Raw genomic sequence first — 24,230 nt, 5'->3', positions numbered from 1 at the left:
TTGCACTATTCCTAACGATGCACCAGGACCCAGAAATTAGGTTTGACAAGTGAGCTTTTGCTTTTACTTTGCCTATGAAATGATGTATTCATACTTAAAATAGAGAACAATACAGTTTTAACCTGAAAACACAACATAAGCATTATTTAGTTCTGGAGCCAAAAGGCAAGTGTGGTTCTTGGACCCAGGAGGCAGCTTCTACCAGGTATATATTAAAAGCCTGAGAAGTCATCGGAGAAGTGACTGCCTCTTTTACAGGGAGATTTCTGCAGCATTGATCAAGATAATTTCTGTAATGAGACAGTGATACATTCCCCCTACCCCAGCCATCTCATCTCACCAAAGGATGGAATGAAACACGGGCTGGTATATAGGGAGATGAGTTTTGAAAGGTTTCCTTCTAAAGAGCTATTGGATGGAGCTACTCCTATAGGGGAACAAGGAGAATCACAATGCTCCCTAGGGAGATGTGGTGTGTGGAATTGCCACCTCCTTTTGGTGTTTCTCACTGGGACCACCTGTTTCTTTGGGCTAGAGCCCTGGAAAAAGACAGGTCTGTGTCCTCCACAGGACATGGCATACCTAAGTGAAATACTCCACCATCTAACACAGTGACTAGTACATAGCAAGCAAGCCCCTAAAAAATATTTGTTGGCTGAATAAGCAAAAATATTGAAAAAGAAAGTTCTAAGCTTCAATCCTATTTCCATCACTTGCAAGCTACATGAGACTGGCAAGTTGCTTAATCTTTCTGAGCCCCATTGCCTGATTTACACAGTAGGGATAACACAGTCGGCCCTTTGTAACCGCAGATGCACAGTTCACAGCGTACATGGATTTTATATAAGGGACTTGAGCTTCCATGGATTTTGGTATCCACAGGGGTGTTGGAAACAGGATACAGAGGAACAATTATAATAACTACCTTATTAGGATTCTCTGAAGGTGACACATAATTAACTAAGATAATATATGTACAGCCAGACTAGGTCTAGAACGTAGAAAGCAGTTAATAATTGTTGGTACTCTCTTCATCATCCCCACAACCCACCTCCGCAGGAAAATGACTGTCCAAGTCTGTAAACACCCGTTGTGTTTTCTGCCTGTATCAGGTATTTGGGCTCTTAAGCAAGGATTCCTTATATCTACAGAGAATCATACAGTCATCAAGCTGGAATAGATAACAGGACAAACTATTCTCCCTGTCTTAATCACAAGCTCCCAACTAAAACAGAAGTCCCTAAAAGGCATCAAAAGTGTCTGTCTTTACTACAGTATAGAGTTAAGCGTATACGGAGCATTAAATACATAAGAAGGAGGGAGAAGGAATGCATGCTGTAAACCTACTAAGTGCTGGGTGCTTTTAATATATATATTCTTATACAATCTGCATTACCTTTATGAGAGACATCTTTGCACTTTACAAATAAGGCAGATTCATAGCTGGTGCATTTATTCATTCATGTTAAGAGTACATCATCTGCCAACTGTGCACCTGATACTATTTGAAACACTTGCTGAATAAAACAGACACAGTTCTGACCCTGGTAAATTAATGTGACCAATAAGAAACAAGCAAGCCCCCCTATAAACTATTCAGGATCAGCTACCTAATTTGCAGAGTCCCTTGTTCAAAACTTATTGAAAACTTGAAGGTAGCAACAGCAGAGCCTTAAACCAATCATGGGGGCTTTTTTTTTTTTTTTCTTTTTTGCAGTACGCAGGCCTCTCCCACTGCAGAGCACAGGCTCCGGACGCGCAGGCTCAGTGGCCATGGCTCACGGTCCCAGCCGCTCCGCAGCATGTGGGATCTTCCTGGACCGGGGCACGAACCCGTGTCCCCTGCATCGGCAGGCAGACTCTCAACCACTGCGCCACCAGGGAAGCCCTCTATTTTTATAGAGACTGTATTCCTTATTATGTGTGGTCACTAAAATCTCTGTTCTGGAACTTGTGTTCAGAAAGTTTTTAGACCAAGATTTCATTGAATGCCAGGAGCTGGGAGAGGGGCAAAATTGGGGGAGAGCATGCTACATATGTTGGAGCCCTCATTTAACACTTAGCCATGCTTGCACTGATCCTAGGGATCAGCCCAAAGTGAATGCTTAGGGTATTCTCAGGTCTTTTCTGAGCATGAATCTTGCTCTGGGCATGCATATAGCTCTCTAAATTCCCCATATACATGATTGCTTTTGAATGCCTTAAACTGCCCAAAGAATCTCTCTCCTCAGCTCTTCCTCCTATCTCTAGATTGTCTAATGTGTGTCAACTGTAATCTTTTGCCCCCGATTGTTTGGTAGCTTTGCAATATTTTCAAGAAATGTCCACCAATTTTTTTGGCCTGGGAGAATTCTGAGTTAGGTGAAATAGAGATTAAGTGTCTTGCATCAGTCCTTCAGATAGTCCCAGACAGAACAGACATACAAAATAATTTGTAGATAAGATTTGCTCTGCTTCCTCTAGAGCCAGGGACCATTCTCCCACACTGGAAACATGGGCTGACATCTTCAAGACTGCCGCTGAGCTGTAGCTGGTGTGGGGCGAGGACAAGTAAAACTGCCATAAAGCTTTCCTGCTATTTTGATGTTGCCTTTTTCTTGATTCAAAATTAACTTGGTTGCTACAAACATTTAATGATTGCCAAAATTCTGACAAAGTTGGTTCTAACAGTTTCTGCTTGCTTTTTGATGTTTCTGTGGAAGTAAAGAAACTTGGAGCTGCCTACTCCACTGTTTATTGCCATCCAGCTACCTGTGTTTTAACAATCCCTCCTGGAGATTCAGATGCAGTCTAAAGCTGGAGAGACACTAATCTAAAAAGACACTAAAGCAGAAGCTAATTATTGACTATATCTTATATTTTGTGAGATCTTTATAGAGACCAAGGTGAAACACTAATCTAGACCATCAACACACATCACCTACGTCAGTGCACTCAAATTTGAGCCTTCAAATCTACAGATCAAAACCAGTGGGAAAGGCCTTTTAAAAATATATAAATTCCCAAACCCTACAGTTCAGATTCTCAACAAGTGGGTCTAGGTAGGCATAGAAATTTGAATTGTAAACTCTTCCCATCTGATTCTGATGTCTTTCCATGACTGGGAACCAGTTGCTGCCCTTCACTACAGACGTAAGACCCCTAAGAAAAGTGTAGCTTCACCAGTGGGTAACTAGCTACAAAACAAGAAATAGCATAAGTGAGAGCCAGTTTGGAACAGAGAGACAAATTTCTGATGATTCTTGGACACGTGGAAAATCACAGGACATGAGAAAAATCACCTGTATGGATATGGATATATGTACATATTTATACACATACATATGTGAATTATCACCCTGAAAAATTATGTCATGATTTTTAATTTCAAATATTTATGACGTACAAAAGGGTTGAAACCAAACTACAGCAAATACCTGTGAATTTCCCACCCACCTTAGATAAAATGTTACCACTATAGTTGAAGACTTCTGGGTACCGATCTCTAATAAAATCCCCATTTATTCCTCTTAGAAGTTAAACTAGTCTGAATTTAGTGCTTATCATTCCCATGCATTTACCTTTTTACATGTGAATGTATAAATAAACAATAAATTGGATTGTTTTGATTTTTACACATACAAATGATTTAATACCATAATGTTCTCCTGCTTTTTCATTCAACATTATGTTTGCAATTCATCAATTTTTATTCAAGTTCTATGATTTTAATATTTACCACAATTTAAACCTTCTCCCAGTGATAGTTTTTTCCCAAATTTTTGAAATTACAAAAGAAAGAAATTGTTCCTGTGATAATGTCTGTACATATCTTCTTGGGTACATGAGTTTCTTCAATGAAGAAACAAACATAAAAAGAAGAGTTTCTTCAGTGTTTATACCTGTAAGTTGGGTTCCTGTATCATAAGGTACACACATCTTCAACTTTATACAAAATCTCCCTAATTGTTCTCCTTAGTATTCTACCAATGCAAGTTTCCACTACAATGAGTACGTGTCCTGTTCCCAACTGTCTCCCTCACACTTAACACTGTCAGGTTTTTTGCTGTGTTTCTTTTTTTTTTCATTTTTGTCAGGCTGATGGCTAAGAAATTGTATCTACTAATGGTTTTAATTTGCATTTCCAAGATAGCTACTGAAATGGCAATCCTTTTAGTACATTCATTGGCTATTCACGTTTCCACTTTGGGGAACTGCCTTTTCGTATTTTTTGCCAGAATTTTTATTGAGTTATAAGAATATTCCTTATTGATTTATAGCATTTCTTTAATGGATACTATGTCTTTGTCAACTGATCTTGTTGTCAAGATCATCTGTGATGAGATCTTTTTATTCTACATATTAAACTTATCAATATTTCCTTTAAAGATTCTTTATTTTTTAAGCTTAAGAAATTTTTCTCAAAGAACATGAAGATGCTCCTACATTGTCTTCTAAAACGTGCAAAGTTTTGCTTTAACATTTAGCTTTTAAATCAACTGTATTTGTAAATTTTTGTGCATATGGTGTGCAAATACATATTTAAAGCTTTTCCTGTCACCATACACAGAAATCAATTACATCAATTAATATATATATAAAATATTTAAATAACTGATTTTCCTAACCATTTATCAATGAATACGTCTTTTCCCCATTGATTGGGAATGCCACTTCAAGTTTCCAAGTTGCCACATGTAATGGAAGGGTATCCTTCTGGCTTCTCCATTCTGTTCTGTTGATGCATATGCCAATTCTTGCACCAATATGACATTATAAGATTCCTATAACCTTATAATAAGCCTTTGTATCTGAAAAAGCCAAGTCCCTCTCCCATTTTCTTCTTCAGAATTGTCTTCATTATTCTTGTTCTTTAATCTTTCATTAGAATTTTAGAATCAGCTTGTAGATTCCACCCAAAAACAGCCAAAAAAAATCCTGTTGGGAATTTACTACAGGTTCACAGAATCTAGCGATGAATTTGAGAAAAACTGACTTTACTGCTTTAAGCCTCCTTCTCCAAGAACATGGTATATTTCTTCCCATTTAGGTGTTCTTTAATATAGTTTTTAATAGAATTTTACAATTTGCTTCATAACTGTCTTGTATATATTTGATTTTGTTAAGTACTTACACATTTTTTTATATTATAAACAAATTATATTTAACTGTATCTTTGTTATTGCTACTGCTGCTACTTTTGTTCAGCAATGCAATTGATTTTGTTTTTCGATTTTGTATTTATGCAAATGAAATGAAAATTTTTGTTTGCACAAAAAGCGTCCAACAGTCCTTCTGAACTCTCTTGGTCATTCTAATAATTCATGAGTCCAATTTTTTGTAGACAATTATATAATTCAGGAATAATTATATTTTTCTTTTTCATAATCCTTAAGGTTTTAATTTACTTTGCTGGTAAGAATCGACAGTACAGTGTCAAAAAGAAACACGGTAATAGGGATGGCCTGTATGATTCCTGACTTTAACAGGAGTTCTCTTAATATTTAAACCATAAGTACAATGTTTCTATGTATGTTTTCTTTATGTACTTCTTATCAGTTTAATGAAGTTTCCTTCTATTCCTATTTTGCTAAGAACTTTATCATGAGTCAGGACTGAATTTTATGTAGTGCTTTTCTGCCTCTTGAGATGACCACAGTATTTTTTTCTGCTTTGTTTCATGTGTTGAATTATGTTAATAAATGTTTTGGTGATAAAAACTGATTTATATTGTTGAAATAACCAATAACTGGGTCTCTCACTCTCTCTCATGCACACACACACTCTGCTAGATTCAGTTTGCTAATATTTTGTTTACATTTTTAATCTAATCTGTGTTCAAAAGTAAATTGCCTTGTATTATACAATTCCTTTCTTATACAGTCCTTGTCTAGTTTAGAAATCAAGGTAACCCTATCTTCATAAATGAGTGTTCTCATTTATTCTCTTCTCTGGAAGAGTTTATGTAAGATTGGAATGGTTTCCTTGGATGTAATAGAACTTGCCTGTAAAACCGTCTGAGCCCAGCAGTTATTTGGTGGAAAGACATTGTAGACTAAAACAATGGTCACAGTCCTTTGCTCTTTGCTGGGTCCATGCCCTGTGTAATGGGAATTTGTATCCCATCAAAAGGTGGAGTCAATTTCCCAGACCCTTGGAATCTGGTCTTGTAACTTGATTTGGCCAAAATAATGCAGCAAAAATAATGTGCAAGTTTCAAGCATAGGCTTCAAAAGGCCATTCCCACATCTGCTCCAGCTCTAGAAACCCTGATCAGACACCATGTAAACAAGCTTGGGCTAGACTGGTAGAAAATGAGAGATCACACTAAGCAGAGATGAGCCATCAAACTAACAGCCATTCTAGTACAGCGAGCCCCCAGAAAACCTAGGAGCTAACCAAAGATGCATGATTAAACCCACTGAGAATATAAGAACAATTTAGCAAAGCCCAGCCCAAAACGCCAACTCACAAAATTCTGAGCTACAGAAATGGTTGCTGTTTCAAACCATTAAGGTTTGAGTTGATTTGCTATGCATCAAAAACTAACTGATACAACAGATTTTGAATCATGAATTCCTGACGATACATTAATGATTCTAAGACTACCTGGGTTTTGCACTTCTTAAGTCCATTTTGATAATTTATATAGTTTTAAGAAATTGTTCATTTTTCAGTCGTTTTCTATTTTATTGGCACAAAATTGTTAATAATTAATTACCATTGTTTTAATTTTTGCAGTGATTTTTGTGTGCTTTTATTATTTATATTGGTTTTCATACCTTCTCCCATTTTTTCTTGCTCAGACTTCCAGATATTCAGTCTAAGTTATTCTTTTCTGAAGAAGTTGCCTTTTATCACTGGCTACTTTTAAGATGTTCTCTGTGACCTTGGGGTTCTGCTATTCTGCTAATATGTCTAGGTGTGGCTTTCTATTTATCATCATTTGTGTAATAGATTATTAAAATGTTAAATTCTTCCCTTCCTTGCATCCATATCCTTGCAACGTTATATTGCAGAATAGTCCTACGAGAGATGAAGTCTATTTACCCCTCACTCCTGGCTTTCATCATATGACTTGCTTTGGGCAATAAATTATTAGCAAATGCGATCAAGCAAAGAGAGCCTTGAAATGCACTAGTGCTGTAAGGCTTCCTCTTTTTCTTACACTTGGAAACTCAAGACTGCCATGTGGATAAGCCTGAGCAGACTCCACACATGGGGAAGAACTGCAGTATACCAGTCAACAGCCAATCTACCACCAGAGATGTGAAGAAGCCACCTACTGACCAACCAAATGACAACAGACATATCAGAGAGCCCAGTAGATACCAGCGTACCCAGACCAAGCCAGAAAGGTCATCCCATTAACCCAAAGAATTATGAGCTAAATAAAAAGGCTAGGGACTTCCCTGGTGGCGAAATGGTTAAGAATCCGCCTACCAATGCAGGGGACACGGGTTTGAGCCCTGGTCCGGGAAAATCCCACATGCCGCCAAGCAACTAAGCCTGTGCACCACAACTACTGAAGCCCGCGCGCCTAGAGCCCGTGTTCCGCAACAAGAGAAGCCACCGCAGTGGGAAGCCCACACACCACAACGAAGAGTAGCCCCTGCTCGCCGCAACTAGAGAAAGCCTGCGCACAGCAATGAAGACCCAACACAGCCAAAAATAAATAAATAAATATTTTTTAAAAAAATCAAATAGCTATAGTTTAAGCTTCTAAGTTTTCTAAGTGACTTTTTGACAGCAAGAGCTTACACTTTGATTGCACTGTTTTGTGTAATAAGAATTGATGTCTTATCAACTTTAGAGAATCCTTAGCCATCATACTTCTAATAGCGCCCATAACCCCTTTCTCCCATTATCTTTTGGAATTTTTAAATATTTATGGAAGCATATACATACATACCCACACTAAATACATATAAGCAAAACACATACATAACATTTTTTTCCATATATATGCATCTTCCCTACATTTTAACCTTTCCTATTTTCCTCTATCCCTGCACTACAATTAAGGTAATCATTTGACAATATTTTCCATTTCACAAATGCTCTCCCTACCTGTATCTAATTTACTGTTTAGCAGATTCACTGAGTTTTTTTCACTTCAATAACTATGTTTTTCATTTCTGAAAGTAACTTTTTTTTTTTGCGTACGCGGGCCTCTCACTGTTGTGGCCTCTCCCGTTGCGGAGCACAGGCTCCGGACGCGCAGGCTCAGCGGCCATGGCTCACGGGCCTAGCCGCTCCGCGGCATGTGGGATCTTCCCAGACCAGGACACGAATCCGTGTCCCCTGCATCGGTAGGCGGACTCTCAACCACTGTGCCACCAGGGAAGCCCGTTTCTGGAAGTAACTTTTGACTCAAATCTCCCTGGTCATATTTATCATCTCTAGTCATCATGCATTTTTTTTAATTTGTTATTTTGCTTCTTTAAACATTTTAAGTATAGGGATTTAAAAAATTCTTTATCTATTAATTCCAATTTCTACAGCCCTTTGAGGGATAATTGGGAAGTTTGTTGTGTCTTCCCATTCTTACTCATGATGGCTAAAAACTCATATTTGCACGAACTTAATCTGTAGTAATCTTGTGAAGTTTGCATGAAAAGTGATTTTCCCAAAGATAATTTGTATTTTCTTCATTAAGAATCCCAAGATGCCCAACCCAGGATCACATTAAGATAGTTTCTTGAGCTTCATGAGTATATAAATCCAAATTTTACATCTGTTTGATGTCAAGAGCTGTGGTTTCAAATTCTTATCAAGGAACTATTTTTTGTCTGTGTGGAGATAAAGCAGAGAAAAGGTAGTCAATGGACTGCCTCCCTTTGCTAAGTAGTAGACTATTTCTGCCTACCCTTTCACTGGAGGGGTGGTCTTCTGAATCATGGCTTTATTTCAGAAGTTTCTGTCCCAACTTCTAAGCTTGCATGGAATCTAAGCCATTCTCCCCATCCCACACAGAATGTTGAATTTAAGGCTCTAACTGGAACTTTTATACATTGCTAATGAGAGTGTAAAATAGTATAGCCACTTTGAAAAATTCAATGGCATTTTTTATGAAGTTAAACATACGCTTAATATACGGCCCAGCAATCCCACTCTGACATATTTACCCAAATAAAAATGAAAACTTTTGTTCATACCAAAGCCTGTATGCAAATGTTTTAATAGCTTTATTCATAAATGCTAAAAACTCAAAACAACCTAAATGTTCATGAACTAAGGAATGAATAAACAAATTGTAGTATATCCATAGAACAGAATTGGAATGTTACTCAGCAACAGAAAAGAATGAATCCCTGAAATACAACAACAACATGGGTGAACCTCAACATATATACATACTTACATAAATGGTTCCATTTATAATGCATTCTGGGAAAGGCAAAAATATAGGGCCAGACAACAAATCAGTGGTTGCTAGACGTTTAGGATGAGGAGAAGACTTGAATAAAGTGCAGCACAGGGGAATTTTTGGAGGTTATGGAACAATCTTTTATCTTGATGGTAGTTACATGACTGCATAGATTTTCCAAAACTTACAGAACCGTACATTTAAAGAGGAGAATTTTATTGTATATAAATTATACCTTAATTTTTAAAAAAGGAAAAGGAAAGAAAAGCCCAGGACCAGATGGTTTCACTGGTGAATTCTACCAAACACTTAAAGAATTAATGTCAATCCTTCCCAAACTCTTTCAAGAAACTGAAGGGGCAGGAACACTCCCAAACTTATTTTTCAAGGCCAGCATTAGCCTGATACTAAAACCAGATAAGTACACTACACAAAAAGAAAACTATAGACCAGTGTCTTTGATAAATACAGATGCAAAAATTCTCAAAATATTAGCAAACCAAATTAAAGAGTACATTAAAGGAACATACACCACGATCAAGTGAGATTTATCCCTGGGATGCAAGGATGATTCAACATATGCAAATCAATAAATGTGATACACCACATTAATAGAATGGAAGATAAAAATCATGATCATATCAGTAGATGCTCTGTCAAAAACATCTGACAAAATGCAGTATCCTTTCATGATAAAAACACCCAAGTTGGGCTTCCCCGGTGGTTGAGAGTCCGCCTGCTGATACAGGGGACACTGGTTCGTGCCCTGGTCCGGGAGGATCCCACATGCCGCGGAGCGGCTGGGCCCGTGAGCCATGGCCATGGAGCCTGCGCGTCCGGAGCCTGTGATCCACGACAGGAGAGGCCACAACAGTGAGAGGCCCGTGTACCGCAAAAAAAACCAAAAAACCAAAAAATCAAAAAAACCCACCCAAGTTGGGCATAGAAGGAACTCATTTCAACATAATAAAGGCCATATATGACAAGCCCACAGCTAACATCATACTCAACAGTGAATGGTTGAAAGCTCTTCTTCTAAGATCAGGAAAAAAGACAGGGTGTCCACTCTCACCACTCTTAAATCAACATAGTACTACAAGTCCTAGACAGAGCAATCAGGCATGAAAAAGAAAAAAAAAAAGGTTTCCAAATTAGAAAGGAAGAAGTAAAAATGTCTTTGCTTGCAGATATGATCTTATACACAGAAAATCCTAAAGACTCCACCAAAAAACTTTTATAACAAATCAGTGAAGTCAGTAAAGTTGCAGGGTACATAATCAAAATATATAAATCAGTTGCATTTACATACACTAACAACAAAATATCCAAAAAAGAAATAAAACAATTTCATTGACAATAGCATCAAAAATAATAAAATACTTAGGGATAAATTTAACCAAGGAAATGAAAGATCTGTATACTGAAAACTACAAGACTTTGATTAAAAACTGAAGAAGACACAAACAAATGGAAAGATAATCCATATGTTCATGGATCAGAAGAATTACTACTGTTAAAATGTCCACACTACCCAAAGCAATCTGTAGATTCAATGCAATTCCTTTCAAAATTCAAATGGCATTTTTCACAGATATTGGAAAAAAAAAAACCCTAAAATTTGTATAAAATCACAGAAGACCCCAAATAGCAAAAGTAATCCTGAGAAAGAACAACAAAGCTGGAGGCATCACACTTCTGGATTTCAAACTGTACTACAAAGCTATAGTAATCAAAACAATATGATACTAGCAAACAAACAAACAAACAAACAAAGACACATAGACCAATGGAACAGAATTGAAAACCCAAAAATAAATCCTTGCCTATACAGTCAACTAATATTTGCAAACCATATGCCTGATAAGGAGTTAATATCCAAAATATACAAAGAACTCATACAATGCAATAGCAAGATAAAGTCTGATTTTAAAATGGGCAGAGGAACTGAAGAGACATTTTTCCTAAGAAGACATGCAAATAGCCAAAAGGTACATGAAAAGGTGCTCAGCATCACTAATCATCAAAAAATGCAAATAAAAAACCATTATGAGATATCACATTATACCTTTTAAAATGCCTATCATCAAAAAGACAAGAGATAACGAGTGTTGGAGAGGATTAAAGGGGAACCTTGTGCACTGTTGATAGAAATGTAAATTGGCACTGCCACTATGAAAAGCAACATAGAGGTTCCCCAAAAAGTTGAAAATAGAACAGCCATATGATCCAGCAAGCCCACTTCTGGGTGGCTTCCACATAATTTGGGGTATATATCCAAAGGAAACGAAATCACTACCTCATAAAGATATCTGCAGCCCCATGTTCACTGCAGCATTATTCATAATAACCAAAATATGGAAACAACCTAAGTGTCTGTAAACAGATAAATGGATAAAGAAGATATGGTATGTCTATGTGTGTACACACACACACACACACGAGTGGAATATTACTAAACCATGAGAAAGAAAAAAATCCTGCCATTTGCAACATGGATGGACTTTGAGGGCATTATGCAAAGTGAAACAAATCAGACAGAGAGAGAAATCATGTATAATATCACTCGTATGTGGAATCTAAAAACCTGACTCATAGAAACAGAGAGTAGAATGATGATTGCCAGGGTTTAGAGGGAGTGGGGGAAATGGGAAGATGTTGGTCAAAGAGTAACAGCTTCCAGTTATAATATGAATAAGTTCTGGGGATCTAATGTACAGCATGGTGATTATAGCTAATAATACTGTATTATATAATTGAAAGCTGCTAAGAGAGTAGATCTTAAATGTTCTCACCACAAAAAAGAAATGATAATTATATGATATGATGGAGATGTTAGCTAACATTATGGTAGAAATCATTTTGCAATATATTAAGTGTGTCGAACTGTTGTATACCTTAAACACACATAATGTTATATGTCATTGATATCTCAATAAAGTTGGAATAGAGAAATAGATTAAAAGAAAGAAAAGGAATAAACTTAAATAACTTCCTGATATTGGCCTACATCCCTCTGGTTTTCACTTCCCTTCATGTATTTAGCCTCTAAGGATATACCTTATTGTAAGTGCAATGACAAATCATAAAAGATTTCTGTTGTTTTATCCAGCATTTACAGGCATTTTGAAGCAAGAGGATTTTAAAAATATCTAGTCGACCATACTGCCAGAAGCAAAATTCTGCCATTCTATAGGAGAACAAGACAATCTTTAAATGTCATGATGTTTTTAACTTTTTCAATTCACTTTATCACTGAATCCTCACGTTTCTACGAATGCAGTTATTGTATTGGGTTGGCCAAAAAGTGCGTTCAGGGTTTTTCCAAAACACCTTATGGGAAAACTCGAACGAACTTTTTGGCCAACCCAATATTACCCTCTTTATAGACAGGAAAACCAAAGCTCATGGAAGTTGAGTCGTTTCTTATTGTTTATCTAGACTAGACATCCACCCAAAACTGAATTAACAGGTTCTGACAATGAAAACCAATTTGAAGATTACCTTAAATCTCCCAGAAGTAGGGCAATAAGAAACAGTTTGAGGATTATTTACATTCTGGATCATCCATATCTGGCAGTAGAGTGAAGTGTGTGACCTTGGGCAAGTCATTGAACTCTCTGTCTAGTCTCAAAACACCTATGTCAGAGAACTGTTGTGACAATTAAATGATTAAATTCACATCAAACACATAGAAAAGCAAAAGTAAAAAGTAGTGCTTACTTTGAATAAACCATGCTTTTGGTTGCGCTGGCCAAGCCATAAATTGCTTCCTGGGGGAAGGTTGGTCTCAGGAGGGTCTATCACACGTTCATAAATCCTATAAGGGCAAAGAACACAGTTACTAATAAAGAGACTCAAAGCAAAACCAAAAGGTACATGCACACTGTTTGAAGTACTCATGGCATTAGCAGCTGGTATAGAGAGATGAAGCCAATACGTGGCACATTTTAGATGACAGGTAACATAAACAGAGATCTGTTTCCTGACAACACTTAGACACATTATCTGGGCCCCTCCTGGCTTTCTATCTTTGCCCTTTTGGCAGGGGAAGAAGGAAAAGGGTAACATTTTTGAGTGTCTATTCTGAGCAACGAATTTCATACAAACTCTGTGAGTAAAGTGGTTTTGTCCATGTTACAGGTGAGAAAGCTGAGGTTCAGGGACCGTAAATGGGTCAACCAAGACAGCCAGGGAACAGTAAAGTTGGGATGAGAATTTCCACCTGTCTGGCTGCAAAGCCCACGTACTCTCCTTTGTGCCCTACTACTCCCTGACTGCTTTATTCAGCTGCTACTCATTTCTACAGTAACCTCCTATCCCCCTCTAAATAACTGAGTAGCAGCTGCACACACGATAATGTGCCTAGTGTACAAAATCAAGTAACTGAAGTCATCATCCAATGAACAAATATTTATTGAGCATTTCTTTATGCTCCAAGCTCCATGCAAGACAACAGGAGACAGAGCAATAAACCAGACGTACAAAGTCCCGCCCTCATAGAGTAAGAGATAAAATTCTGTACATGAAGAAAACCTTCATATGATAGAGTAGGACATATAACTAATACAGAGAAGGCAACAGTCCCAGGATCTCTGAAAGCACTGATAAAACCTACTGAACAATTGAATTGCTCTGTTGAGCAATTCAATTGAATTGTCTCAGTTGCTCTGCCCTCCCAAGCCCCACGTTAGTCAGTTACAAATCTTGAAATTTAGAAACAGTCCCTGTAACCACCAGCTGATCACAGGCCTCCACCTCACCCCTGGCAAGTACCTTCCAGCACCTGAGTACTGAGAAGGGAAAGGAAGAGCTTGCCTAAGAACTGAACTTGTCTCCTTAGGCGCTCAGAAGATTCTGAATGGGGTGAGATATAGGGACCATCTGTGAATTTCCATTCCTCATGATGGCCCTGTCCATTCCATTCATTCCTCTGTCCTTACTTGGAGCAGCCGTGGGGAGAATCATCCCCCAGGTAGGTCCAGAGGTCTAACAACTCCTCAATCCTCCCAGCTGGGATGCAGCTGACTGCCTCCTGGCAGAGGGTGATGGACCCCTCCAGCAGCTCTCAGTAGCAATGCGGAAGACCTGAAGGATTGTCCGGTTGAATGACTGCAAGGCCGTTGCAGCTGGGAACTATCACACTGCAGTCTTGTATCTCAGCCACATCATGCATTACTCTCCTATTCCCCACTGGAAACATGCTGTTTCCTAACAATACATGCAAAGTATTCAACTGACAAAGATCTAAATATATCAGATCCCTCTCTATTAATTATCTTTCTATTATAAATGGAGGCTCAAAACATAATCAAGGAAAAATAAGTTTTCCTGAAAAAGACAGCCTGTGTTTTCTCCGCAAAAATGCAACCTTTCTTGCTGTATGTTAGAAGGAAACATTTTAAATGAAACAATTTGTCAACACTGCTTTAATACAAGAAGATGCTATATACTTCCTTAAAAAAGTTTTTTCTAATATTAGTGAAAAACTAGAAACAAGCCAAATTTACAACAAAAGAGAAACACATACGTTACAGTAGTTCAGCTTGACAGAATTTACTAGACATTAAGAGTGATTAAATATGCAGGTTATGAAATATGGGAAAATATATACAAAATAATTTTCACCAGAGGAAAGTAGAATGCAAAATTATTTATGTGCTATGGAGATAACGATGCAAAACTTATGTTCAACGCTGGTGAATTTCAGAGGAAGCCAGAGAGAATCGGAAATCGCTATCTAGGGGAAGAGGCAGAAGCATAATTTTCTAGGAGTTCACTTCACTAAAAAATTGAAAATGTTGTCAAACTACTTATCTTCACCTTCATTTTAAAACATTTGCATCTATCAGAGTGAGAGGAGCTTTCCATTCAAATGCTTTCTTTTTGGTTTTCAATATGCTAGAATGTGAGCTCCAATGAGCAAAGGAGGCCTTTATCTCATGTTTACTAAGTGCAGAATCCTGGACTGGATCTGGGGGCAGGAGAAAAGAAAATCTCATAAAGGACATTAGTAGAAAACTGGTGAAATTTGAATAGAAACCGTAGATTACAAAATAGTATTGGATTGGTGTTCAATTTCCTGATTTTGAGAATGTGGATAGTGTTTATTTAAATGTCTTGTTCTTAGGAAATATGTACTGTAGTATTTAGGCGTAGAGGGTCATGAGATTTGCAACTTACTCTCAAAGAGTTCAAAATAACAATGTGTATATACACACTATAAGTACATACATATGTAAACACACATTATTACTTTGAGAGAACAGAATCTGAGCAAAGAGTTTATGATTGTTTTTTGGACCATTCTCAATTTTCCTGTAGGATTAAAATTATATTAAGCTAAAAAGTTTTAAAAATAGAGTGAAAAAGCTAAAAAGGTCTACAATTATGTAAATTAAAACTACATACATGCAAAACTATTTTATCGATTAGCCAAAGATATACACAGACTTTAAGAGTCACATAAGGTATATGACAGTGTTTTCCTAAAGGAATGGGAATGGTTGGGGGGGGAGGGGAGTGAAAGGAAGGAAGGGAGGGAGATGGGGAGAGGAGGAGAGGGGGAAGTGAGGAAGGAAGGAAGGGAGGGAGGGAAGGAGGGAGGGAGGGAGGGAGGGAGGGAGGGGAGGGAAGATTGCATGGATTAATGCTGATATCTCATAAACTAAGAAACAGGATTACCACATCCCTAACCTCACCCTTGTACAGGGGGAGTTATGACACCAACATACCAGACAAATACAATCAGAATCTTGGCAAAAGGGCTGCTGATCCCTGAGCTGGACTGGCTCATGCAAATAAGCCGGGAGGGCACAATGATCTGTCACTTAAGTGTAGTATTGCCCAAACCAACTGAAATGGAAAGTCAAAGCTAATACATGAACTCCTTGGCTTCCAGCGTGGTCAGGAAATCGAATACTGTATTCTGATATTCTACTCTTCTGGTTAATGAGGTTTCCTTCCCATCAGGAAACATCTGACTGTCTACAATGTGTGTGACACTCTGCTGGCTATGGGGACACACAGGCGAAGTTAGCACAGCCAAGTTCCTGCCCTCAGGTGAAATGCCTGAGCCAGACAGACAACACAGCCACACACACCTTACAATTCAGTGCAATAAGTGCAAGGATCTGCGGAAGCAGAGAAGAAATAAAATATCGTATAGCTGATTCACTTTGTTATACAGCAGAAACTAACACAACGTTGTAAAGCAATTACACTCCAATAAAGATATTTTTTTAAAAGCAGAGAAGGAAGACTTTCCAAAGAAGGGGACACTACAGCTGAGTTGTGAATGAAGAATAAAGTAGAGCTGACACACCCACATAACAGCCAGCACTTACACGGTACCGAGTGTGTCAAGCATTTGTACTACGGACTTTCCTTATATTGATTTACTTAATCCTCACAATACCACCATCAGGCAGGTATTCTTGGCTTGGCAAGGTTAAATAACTTGTCCATGGTTAGGCAGCTGGTGAATGGCAGAGCTGGGATTTGAACCCAGACCCCAAGTCTGTGCTATTCACTCAAATAAATTAAAATTCCTAACTTGACTTACTTATCAGGAACAGAAAGGGGAAACAAGACCACATGCCAAAGCACAAGGTCAGGACCGGTTAGCTCTCCCAGAACCCACTTTCTCTTCCTCCTTGCTACGCTGCTACGTGGCTACAAGGTTTCCAGCCTCCTTCACCTCTGGGTGTGGCCATGGAATGTGAATGGAAGGGATCTGCACCACTGCTAGCCATGACCTAGCCCCAGAAAACCTCCCTCAAGCACCTTTCACATTGTCTCTTTCAGCTGACAAGAGAAGGCTCTAAGGGCTGAGAGGTGGGCAGAGCCACAGGATGGCAGGGCCTGGATTCCTAAATGATGATGTGGGAGGCCACCTGCCAGCCAGACACACCCAACCGGACGGCAACCCAACTGAGATAGGATTTTCCATAGTTGTCGCTAGTATTCTTTACCCTCACAAGTATACCCCCAACGAAAGATAGAAAGGTGACAGTTATAGATTCACGCCTATAATGCCAAGAGGTATCAGAGATCGTGTGGTATAGCAAGAGACACATGAATTTGGGATAAAATAGATTTAGGTTCACATTCCAGTTGTGCATTCTACTAGCTATATGACCTTAATTAAGTGATTCAATTTCTCTGTACCTCAGCTTTCTCATTTAAAAAACAGGGATGGGCTTCCTTGGTGGTGCAGTGGTTAAGAATCCGCCTGCCAGTGCAGGGGACACGGGTTCTAACCCTGGTTCGGGAAGATCCCACATGCTGCAGAGCAACTAAGCCCGTGCACCACAACTACTGAGCCTGTGCTCTAGAGCCCACGAGCCACAACCACTGAGCCCACGTGCCACAACTACTGGAGCCCGCGCGCCTAGAGCCCGTGCTCTGCAATAAGAGAAGCCACCACGATGAGAAGCCTGCGCACCGCAACGAAGAGTAGCCCCCGCTCGCCGCAACTAGAGGAAGCCCGCGCACAGCAATGAAGACCCAATGCAAGCAAAAATTTAAAAAATTAAAAACGGGGATGTTACTGCTGACTGTATGGGCTGTGGTGAGGCTTGAATAGTTTTAATGCCATTGGTACACAGTAGGTGCCGCGAGTCTGTAAAACTCACAGGTGTCTAAGGATGCACAGCTACACAGGTCACATGATACATTTCAGCCCACCGGCTGCACCTCACATCAAACGAATCCACTGAGATGGGATTATCAGTATCTGAGGTGCCTGGCTTGTGCTTTGGGACACAGTTTAGGGGAATGACATCACTGTCGCATGGGAGGGTGTGGGATTTCAACGTTACAATGCAAGAATTTAGTGTCTGTTTTGTCATAAATTCCCACACTGAAAATTTTTAAATCCTAAATTTCTTTCCACCTTCCACAAATTTAAAAGCCAGAACAAGTGACTATGTGACAGGAACAAAACAAAGGAATTAACAGCATTAACTTCTGTTGCTGTTTAACCTGATTAGAGCGCACACTGACAGCCTACTTAGATTCGAAACTTTGGATTAAAACAAAATTTTTGGACAAAGTCCATTTTCTAGGATTAAAACAAAATTTTTGGACAAAGTACATTTTCTATGACATACCAAAAGCCCAGGATTTTTGCTATGTTAGTTTTGAAATGTCATTCATTAGCTTTTTTCAATTCTTTCAAGACGTAAGTCACAAACTTTTCTACGCAAATTAAGCAAACATCTTAATATCTTTTACATCCCTCCAAAATATGTAATTCTTTGACATTTACAAAAGCTTGACTTTTGTTGAAAGTTCATCATAAACTCACATTAGACAGGAGAAGGGCTCAGGAAAAAGGAAGAGGTATAAGAAATATTTTATAATATATTAGACTGTATGTTTGAACACACAATCACCAAACCAAGAACAACAAGAACAAAATACATGGTTTTTATATGAGTAAAATATGACAAGACACTACTCCTAACACTTCTGCCTAATCCAGTACTAGGCACTTTCCTACTCCATTTGGGACCTTAACTGGATTTAGCCAATCCATATAAAAGGCTTCTGGGGAAACAAAAAATGTCAGCAGTAAGCCAAAGCCCTCTACGCTCTTACTTCAGGCCGTCCTTATTTATCCTTTTTATATATATTATTTTTTATGTATTCTGACTGCCCTGTATTTTGGTTCTTTACTGACCTCTGAGACCCTGCCCACTTGGATGGCCCATTTGGACATACTCTCTAGAACATCAGCATATGACTCTATACCCTCCCACTAACCGTTGAAGTCTAAAATTCTGGTCCTGGCTGAACCTGCTTTCCCAGACCTCCCTGCCAAGGAAGGAGCAATTGGCCTTTCCTGGTACCCCTGGGTCCAGCACTTTCACACTCAAGTTGTGTCTGCACTTCCTGACTGCTACAACCACTGATTATCTGCTGAGTATGGAGGAAATAAAACCCTCGCAACAACATCCCTGCACCTGCTCACTTGTCTCCTGCACTAACACCTTCCCTGACCATTCTACATAAAGTAGCAACTGACCACTCACCACTTAGCTTGTTTTATGCTTATCAAAGCCCATGACTCTCCACAGTTGGCTCTTTGCTGATGGACTGTCTCCTCCTACCAGAAGTAAGCATCTTGAAAGCAAGGACCTCGTCTATCTTTTTCATGTCAGTATCTCTACCATCTGGAAGAGAGCCTAGTCGAAGTAGGTGCCCACTCCATATACTGAATGAATGAATGAAGGCAGTACGTTCAGAATAAGAGGGCTACAGACAGTTATACAAGCCCTAAAGTATTATGGCTAAGACTTTATGGTGCACAATTCCCAATAATGAATGACACAAACTAAGAAATCAGGCAGCTGAACTTGAGACTTTATGCAGATATTCCTGAGGAAAATGCAGTCAATGAAAATGAGTGACATGATAACTTTTTTCAAGTGTTTTCCTCCATCATCACCAGATCATGAGATTTACACAAGAAGCCTCCTGCCCCCCCCCAATAGACCAAGATAAAAAAAAAAACCCTCTCACTGTTTTCCATCCAGAAAAGAGATAGGGATAGCAAGTTTGAATCTGTCAGACAGACAACTCACTAACAGGAAAGCCAGATATATGTATTTCAGAAAGAAATAGTCAGCAACTTGAAAATTAATCAGATCAAGCATAGTCCTTTTGATAAGTGCACAATTTACTGCTTAAGTTGATGGCATTATAATCAGCCCAAATTTATCATATTCCCATAGGCTACCTGACACAAATAATGCATTTACTCTATAACCATCTAAAATCTACCCTTTCTTTTGGCCAAAAAGAAAGCCCAATTCCCATTTAGTCGTGTTTCTAGGCCTTGAACTCAAATGAGATGCTGGCTATTAAGGTGTATTGGGAGAATTGTGGGAATTTTGCATGCCATTAGTATCTAACGGTATTTTAAAGTGTAAGTAACTCATTTCTAATACAATAGCATGAAAAATTAAACATCCAGTCAAACATAAAAACTGCTCAAGAGGAATGAATACTGCAAAGAGTAACTGTCATGCTCCTCATGACAGTCAGCCACTGAATCAAGGGCTCCCATTAGGAATTTTCTTCACAAGGTACAGCTTCTCTTTATTCATGACTTTAAGAATGCCCTCCCTAGCAAGCATGCCATCTGCTTAAAGACCAGTCAATATTCTATGAAGAACTAGATTTTCTGTTAACCGATAAAGCCCTCAGAGCTCAACACAAAGAAATGCAGTGGTTCAACAACACTACATATGAAGGAATATTGGATTTTTATTTACCTGGGTGAAGAAAGGCCTCTGAAGGGGCTCCACAGTACCTTTCCCAATTATACAGAAGAATGAATTTCCAATGTAAACCTTGTGAATTGACATGTATTATGCCGCTGTTCAATAAGACAATATGAAGCCCAAATGAGACGCTAAATGAAGAGGTTTATCTGGGGCTTTGCCGAGAATTGAAGAGAAGTGTTCACATACTCCCTGAAGAGGAAAGTTACAATGACCTTCCTTTGCTAGATAGAGAGCCTCATCCTCACTGCCTTTAAGCCAGCACTAGTGAATATCGAGGTGCTCCTTAGAGAAAGTTCCCTGTTAGAGAACACAAGACAACTCCCATTCTATCTCCCCTCACTAATACGGTGGCGGGGGAGCTTGCACAGGAGGCAATTCCCTCTTTTGAACTCAGGCTAAAGGGGGCATCGTGCAATCTTCCCCCCTCAGCTTCATAGGGGAAATGTGAGAACACGAAGTTCTTGATCACCACTAGAAAAACAAAAGACACCTATGGCGTCATTGGCATTGCTCTTGGCCCTGTTCAGCATTCATTCCATAGGTCATGGCAATCTACAAAATAGCTCCTCAAAGCTTACTCACTGTGGCCAGAGTGTTTGCCAGCGATGTACACTTTGTTGAACTTCCGTGTCAGGTTGCTTGGCTGTTGGTAATTATTTGCTAACATGGAAGACACAGGTACCAGAAGGACATGAAAGGAATACCCCCAAAGGGGAGCTCTGTGGTCTCCTCCTACCAATTTGTTTAACAAAACCAATGACACTCAGCAAATGACAAGGGGAAAACAGCACCTCTGGCATTGTACAGGAGGTACAGACTGTAATCGGGGAGATGGATTATAGAGGTGAATACAGTATGGCACCAACATGTAAGAATTGACTTCTAAACCAAATCCATGCAGAGCTCAGGAGGGAGGACGGTAGCAGGGCTCAGCAGGTTTCTAAACAGTTTCGCAGCCGCTGTCAGCAGAGTAAATACAAATGCGAACTAAAAAGCGAAGGCAAAATTGAAATCTGGATGGAGATGCCTTTGTTGTGGTAAAAGAGAAGGCAGCAGTGTTCAAATGAGATTAGCAAAGAGACTTTGCCGGAGAAGGGTATGAATACCCTCCAAGAGAAAAAGAGGTCTTCCCAAGAAGATGGATGAAGACCTGCTTCATCCACTTAGAAGACACTTGCCAGATGCATGCTTTTTCTTGTCTGGCAATTAAATTTTACTCTTTTCTCTCTCCTCATTGGGATCTCCATACCAACAGTACTTTCCTTTCTTAACCATATTTTATGCCCCAAATATCTCTGTCCTACAACTTCTTACTAACCCTTATGCTCTGCCTATCCCAAGATCATGTTGATTGTGCATCAGGCCAGACACCCAGCTCTGCCATATTTAGCACTGTTACCTATGATTCAACAGTGTAACAGCAGTGTGCTTATTGGATCTGCAGGAAAATACGGAGTTGGTATGACTGCTTCAATCATAATACATTTTAAGATAACACCACCAGGGTTAAAGAGATATTAACAGGCAGAAATTAGGGCTAAATCAAATAAGATGAAATTTCACATCAAAAAATGAAAGATCCCACGCTTAGGGACTGTGCTTCTCAAAGACAGAATGTGAGATCTAAGGTTTAACAGAAATACGTATTGAGAAAAAGTACAGAGCTGTTTTGATCAACAGTAAGCTAAGGCTGCCAAAAAGGATGTTATCATCTTAAACTGTACCAGAAGAAGACAATTATCTCATTCTAATCTGAGTCCAACTGCCTAGGGATAATCACATGTAGTTGTAGGAACTTCTCAGATGATAAACAGGCACACTTTAGAAAGAACCAAGCAGGATTGTGAGGGCCTTGTCAGCCAAATCAAGTGATGAATGGTTGAAGGAACAGAGGATGTTCAGCCTGAAAAAGTAAAGATTAAGGGAAAGCAAGACAGTCTTCAAATATTTGGAGGACTGTCACGTGGAAGAGGGATTGGATTTGGTCTATGTAGCTAAAAGAGGTAAAACGTATACCAACATGTGTAAGTTACAAGGAGGTATTTTTAGCTCAAGGTAAGAATTTTCTAGCAGTCAGAAAACACAGAGATAAGGAACAGCCTTGGGAAGCAATGAACTACAGTCTCTGAAGGATGTCCTAGTAGATGATAGAAGACCACTTGGCAAGGACAGTAATCCTCAAACTCAGACAGAGAGACACAGCCTCAAAACTTTTAAGAGCTGCCCTTGATTATCTACTATATGCAAGAGCTTTACAAACTTTATAATCCTTGAAATAACCCTAAAAGGCAGGCATTGCTATACTCAATTGATAGATATTCACAGAAGTTAAATGACTTGCGTGATACCATTCAATAAATGGCAAAGCCTAAATTCAAATCCAGATGTAAACTCGTGCTATGCCACATTGTCTTACAATCCTCTATTGATTGTGTTCTTAAAAAGTCAAATGTTCAACCAGTTGGTTACATAAATAGTGTGAGATACAGAAAGATCATTGGACTAAAGTCAGAAAACATCCGTTTGTGTCTTACCTTTACCATTTGAGCTTCGTGACTTGGGGCAAGTTACAAAACCTCTCTGGGCCCTCACAGTTTCTTCACTCACAAACTTAGTAACAGTACCTATTACATAGGTTTTCAATGAATATAAAACAGATAATCTCAATAAAAGTACATTGCAAATTCTAAAATGCTTTTCTAAAGTAAAACATTATTAATGTTATTAGGTAAGATCACTGCTTTCACCCTCACAGAACCATCCAGGAGGTACTTTAATTTGAAGTATTTTCAGAAAAACGATACCAGAAGCCTCATCTAAGACACTTGGCTCAATTGGTTAGAAAACAGTACCCACTGTCAGCTTTACAATTTCTATAAAAGAGGAGTTTAGAGGCAGCAATGTGATAGGAAGGAGAGGAGAGTAAGAGCCTCCTAAATCACTGCCTTGGTGTAGCCACTGATAGCACATGAATCCAGTCATTTAGTCCCATTTTTTTCCAGGAGTTCAGAAAATGTGCTGCACAAAGTGTTCAATTATACCCCAGGCTAGCTGCCTCCAAAATATTTGCTGATACTCATGAGTGGGTGAAAATTTAGTGTAACCCCATTTTATTACTCATCTAAATGGAGATTTAAATTTAATGATATATCAAAGGACTGATGTTTATATAAAGCACACATCAGTAACTAGGACTGTCGGGGTCAGAAAGGACACTGAAGGTCTCTGATTCAACCTCCATCTGCTACTTGTTATATTAATATATAAAGATCCAAAAGCCATCTGTCATGCAGAGACCATATGGGACATCCTTGTGTAATGCTTTAAAGCATCCCAGAGCAAATGGATGTCTCCCCAAAGGCCTGAGATTGACCATTTCCAAACAACCCACGTGAAATATTTCAGGGTCTAAAAGCTATGATAAGGGACTAGGTAAATATTTCTCTCTCTCCATGAAGTCCTGATGCAACCACAGACCACCACCACCACCTGCAACATTGGCATCCCCAAGAGTCAAGCAGAGATCTGTATTCTTTGACCTCTTCACTTTTTCAGGACCTTGGAAAGCACACATAAGGTAAGGTCTCTTG

At 38.9% G+C, this 24,230-nt stretch overlaps 1 protein-coding gene across 3 annotated transcripts in view; it reads right to left on the bottom strand.

The window, feature by feature from the left end:
* The window catches only part of NELL1 (neural EGFL like 1), an 852,764-nt gene that overhangs the window by 687,366 nt on the left and 141,168 nt on the right, over positions 1-24,230 (bottom strand). For all 3 annotated transcript variants that reach the window (XM_029208123.1, XM_029208124.1, XM_029208125.1), the window contains one exon: positions 13,070-13,166. In XM_029208123.1, coding sequence (XP_029063956.1) covers positions 13,070-13,166 — 97 coding nt within the window. The remainder of the gene's footprint in view (positions 1-13,069; positions 13,167-24,230) is intronic.

Source organism: Monodon monoceros, unplaced genomic scaffold (assembly GCF_005190385.1).
Source record: "Monodon monoceros isolate NGI ecotype Baffin Bay Population unplaced genomic scaffold, NGI_Narwhal_1 Super_Scaffold_7, whole genome shotgun sequence".
NCBI classification, from domain to species: Eukaryota; Metazoa; Chordata; class Mammalia; order Artiodactyla; family Monodontidae; genus Monodon; species Monodon monoceros.
The sequence above is the reverse complement of the archived record's forward strand: the minus strand, read 5'-3'. Positions and strand labels throughout refer to the sequence as shown.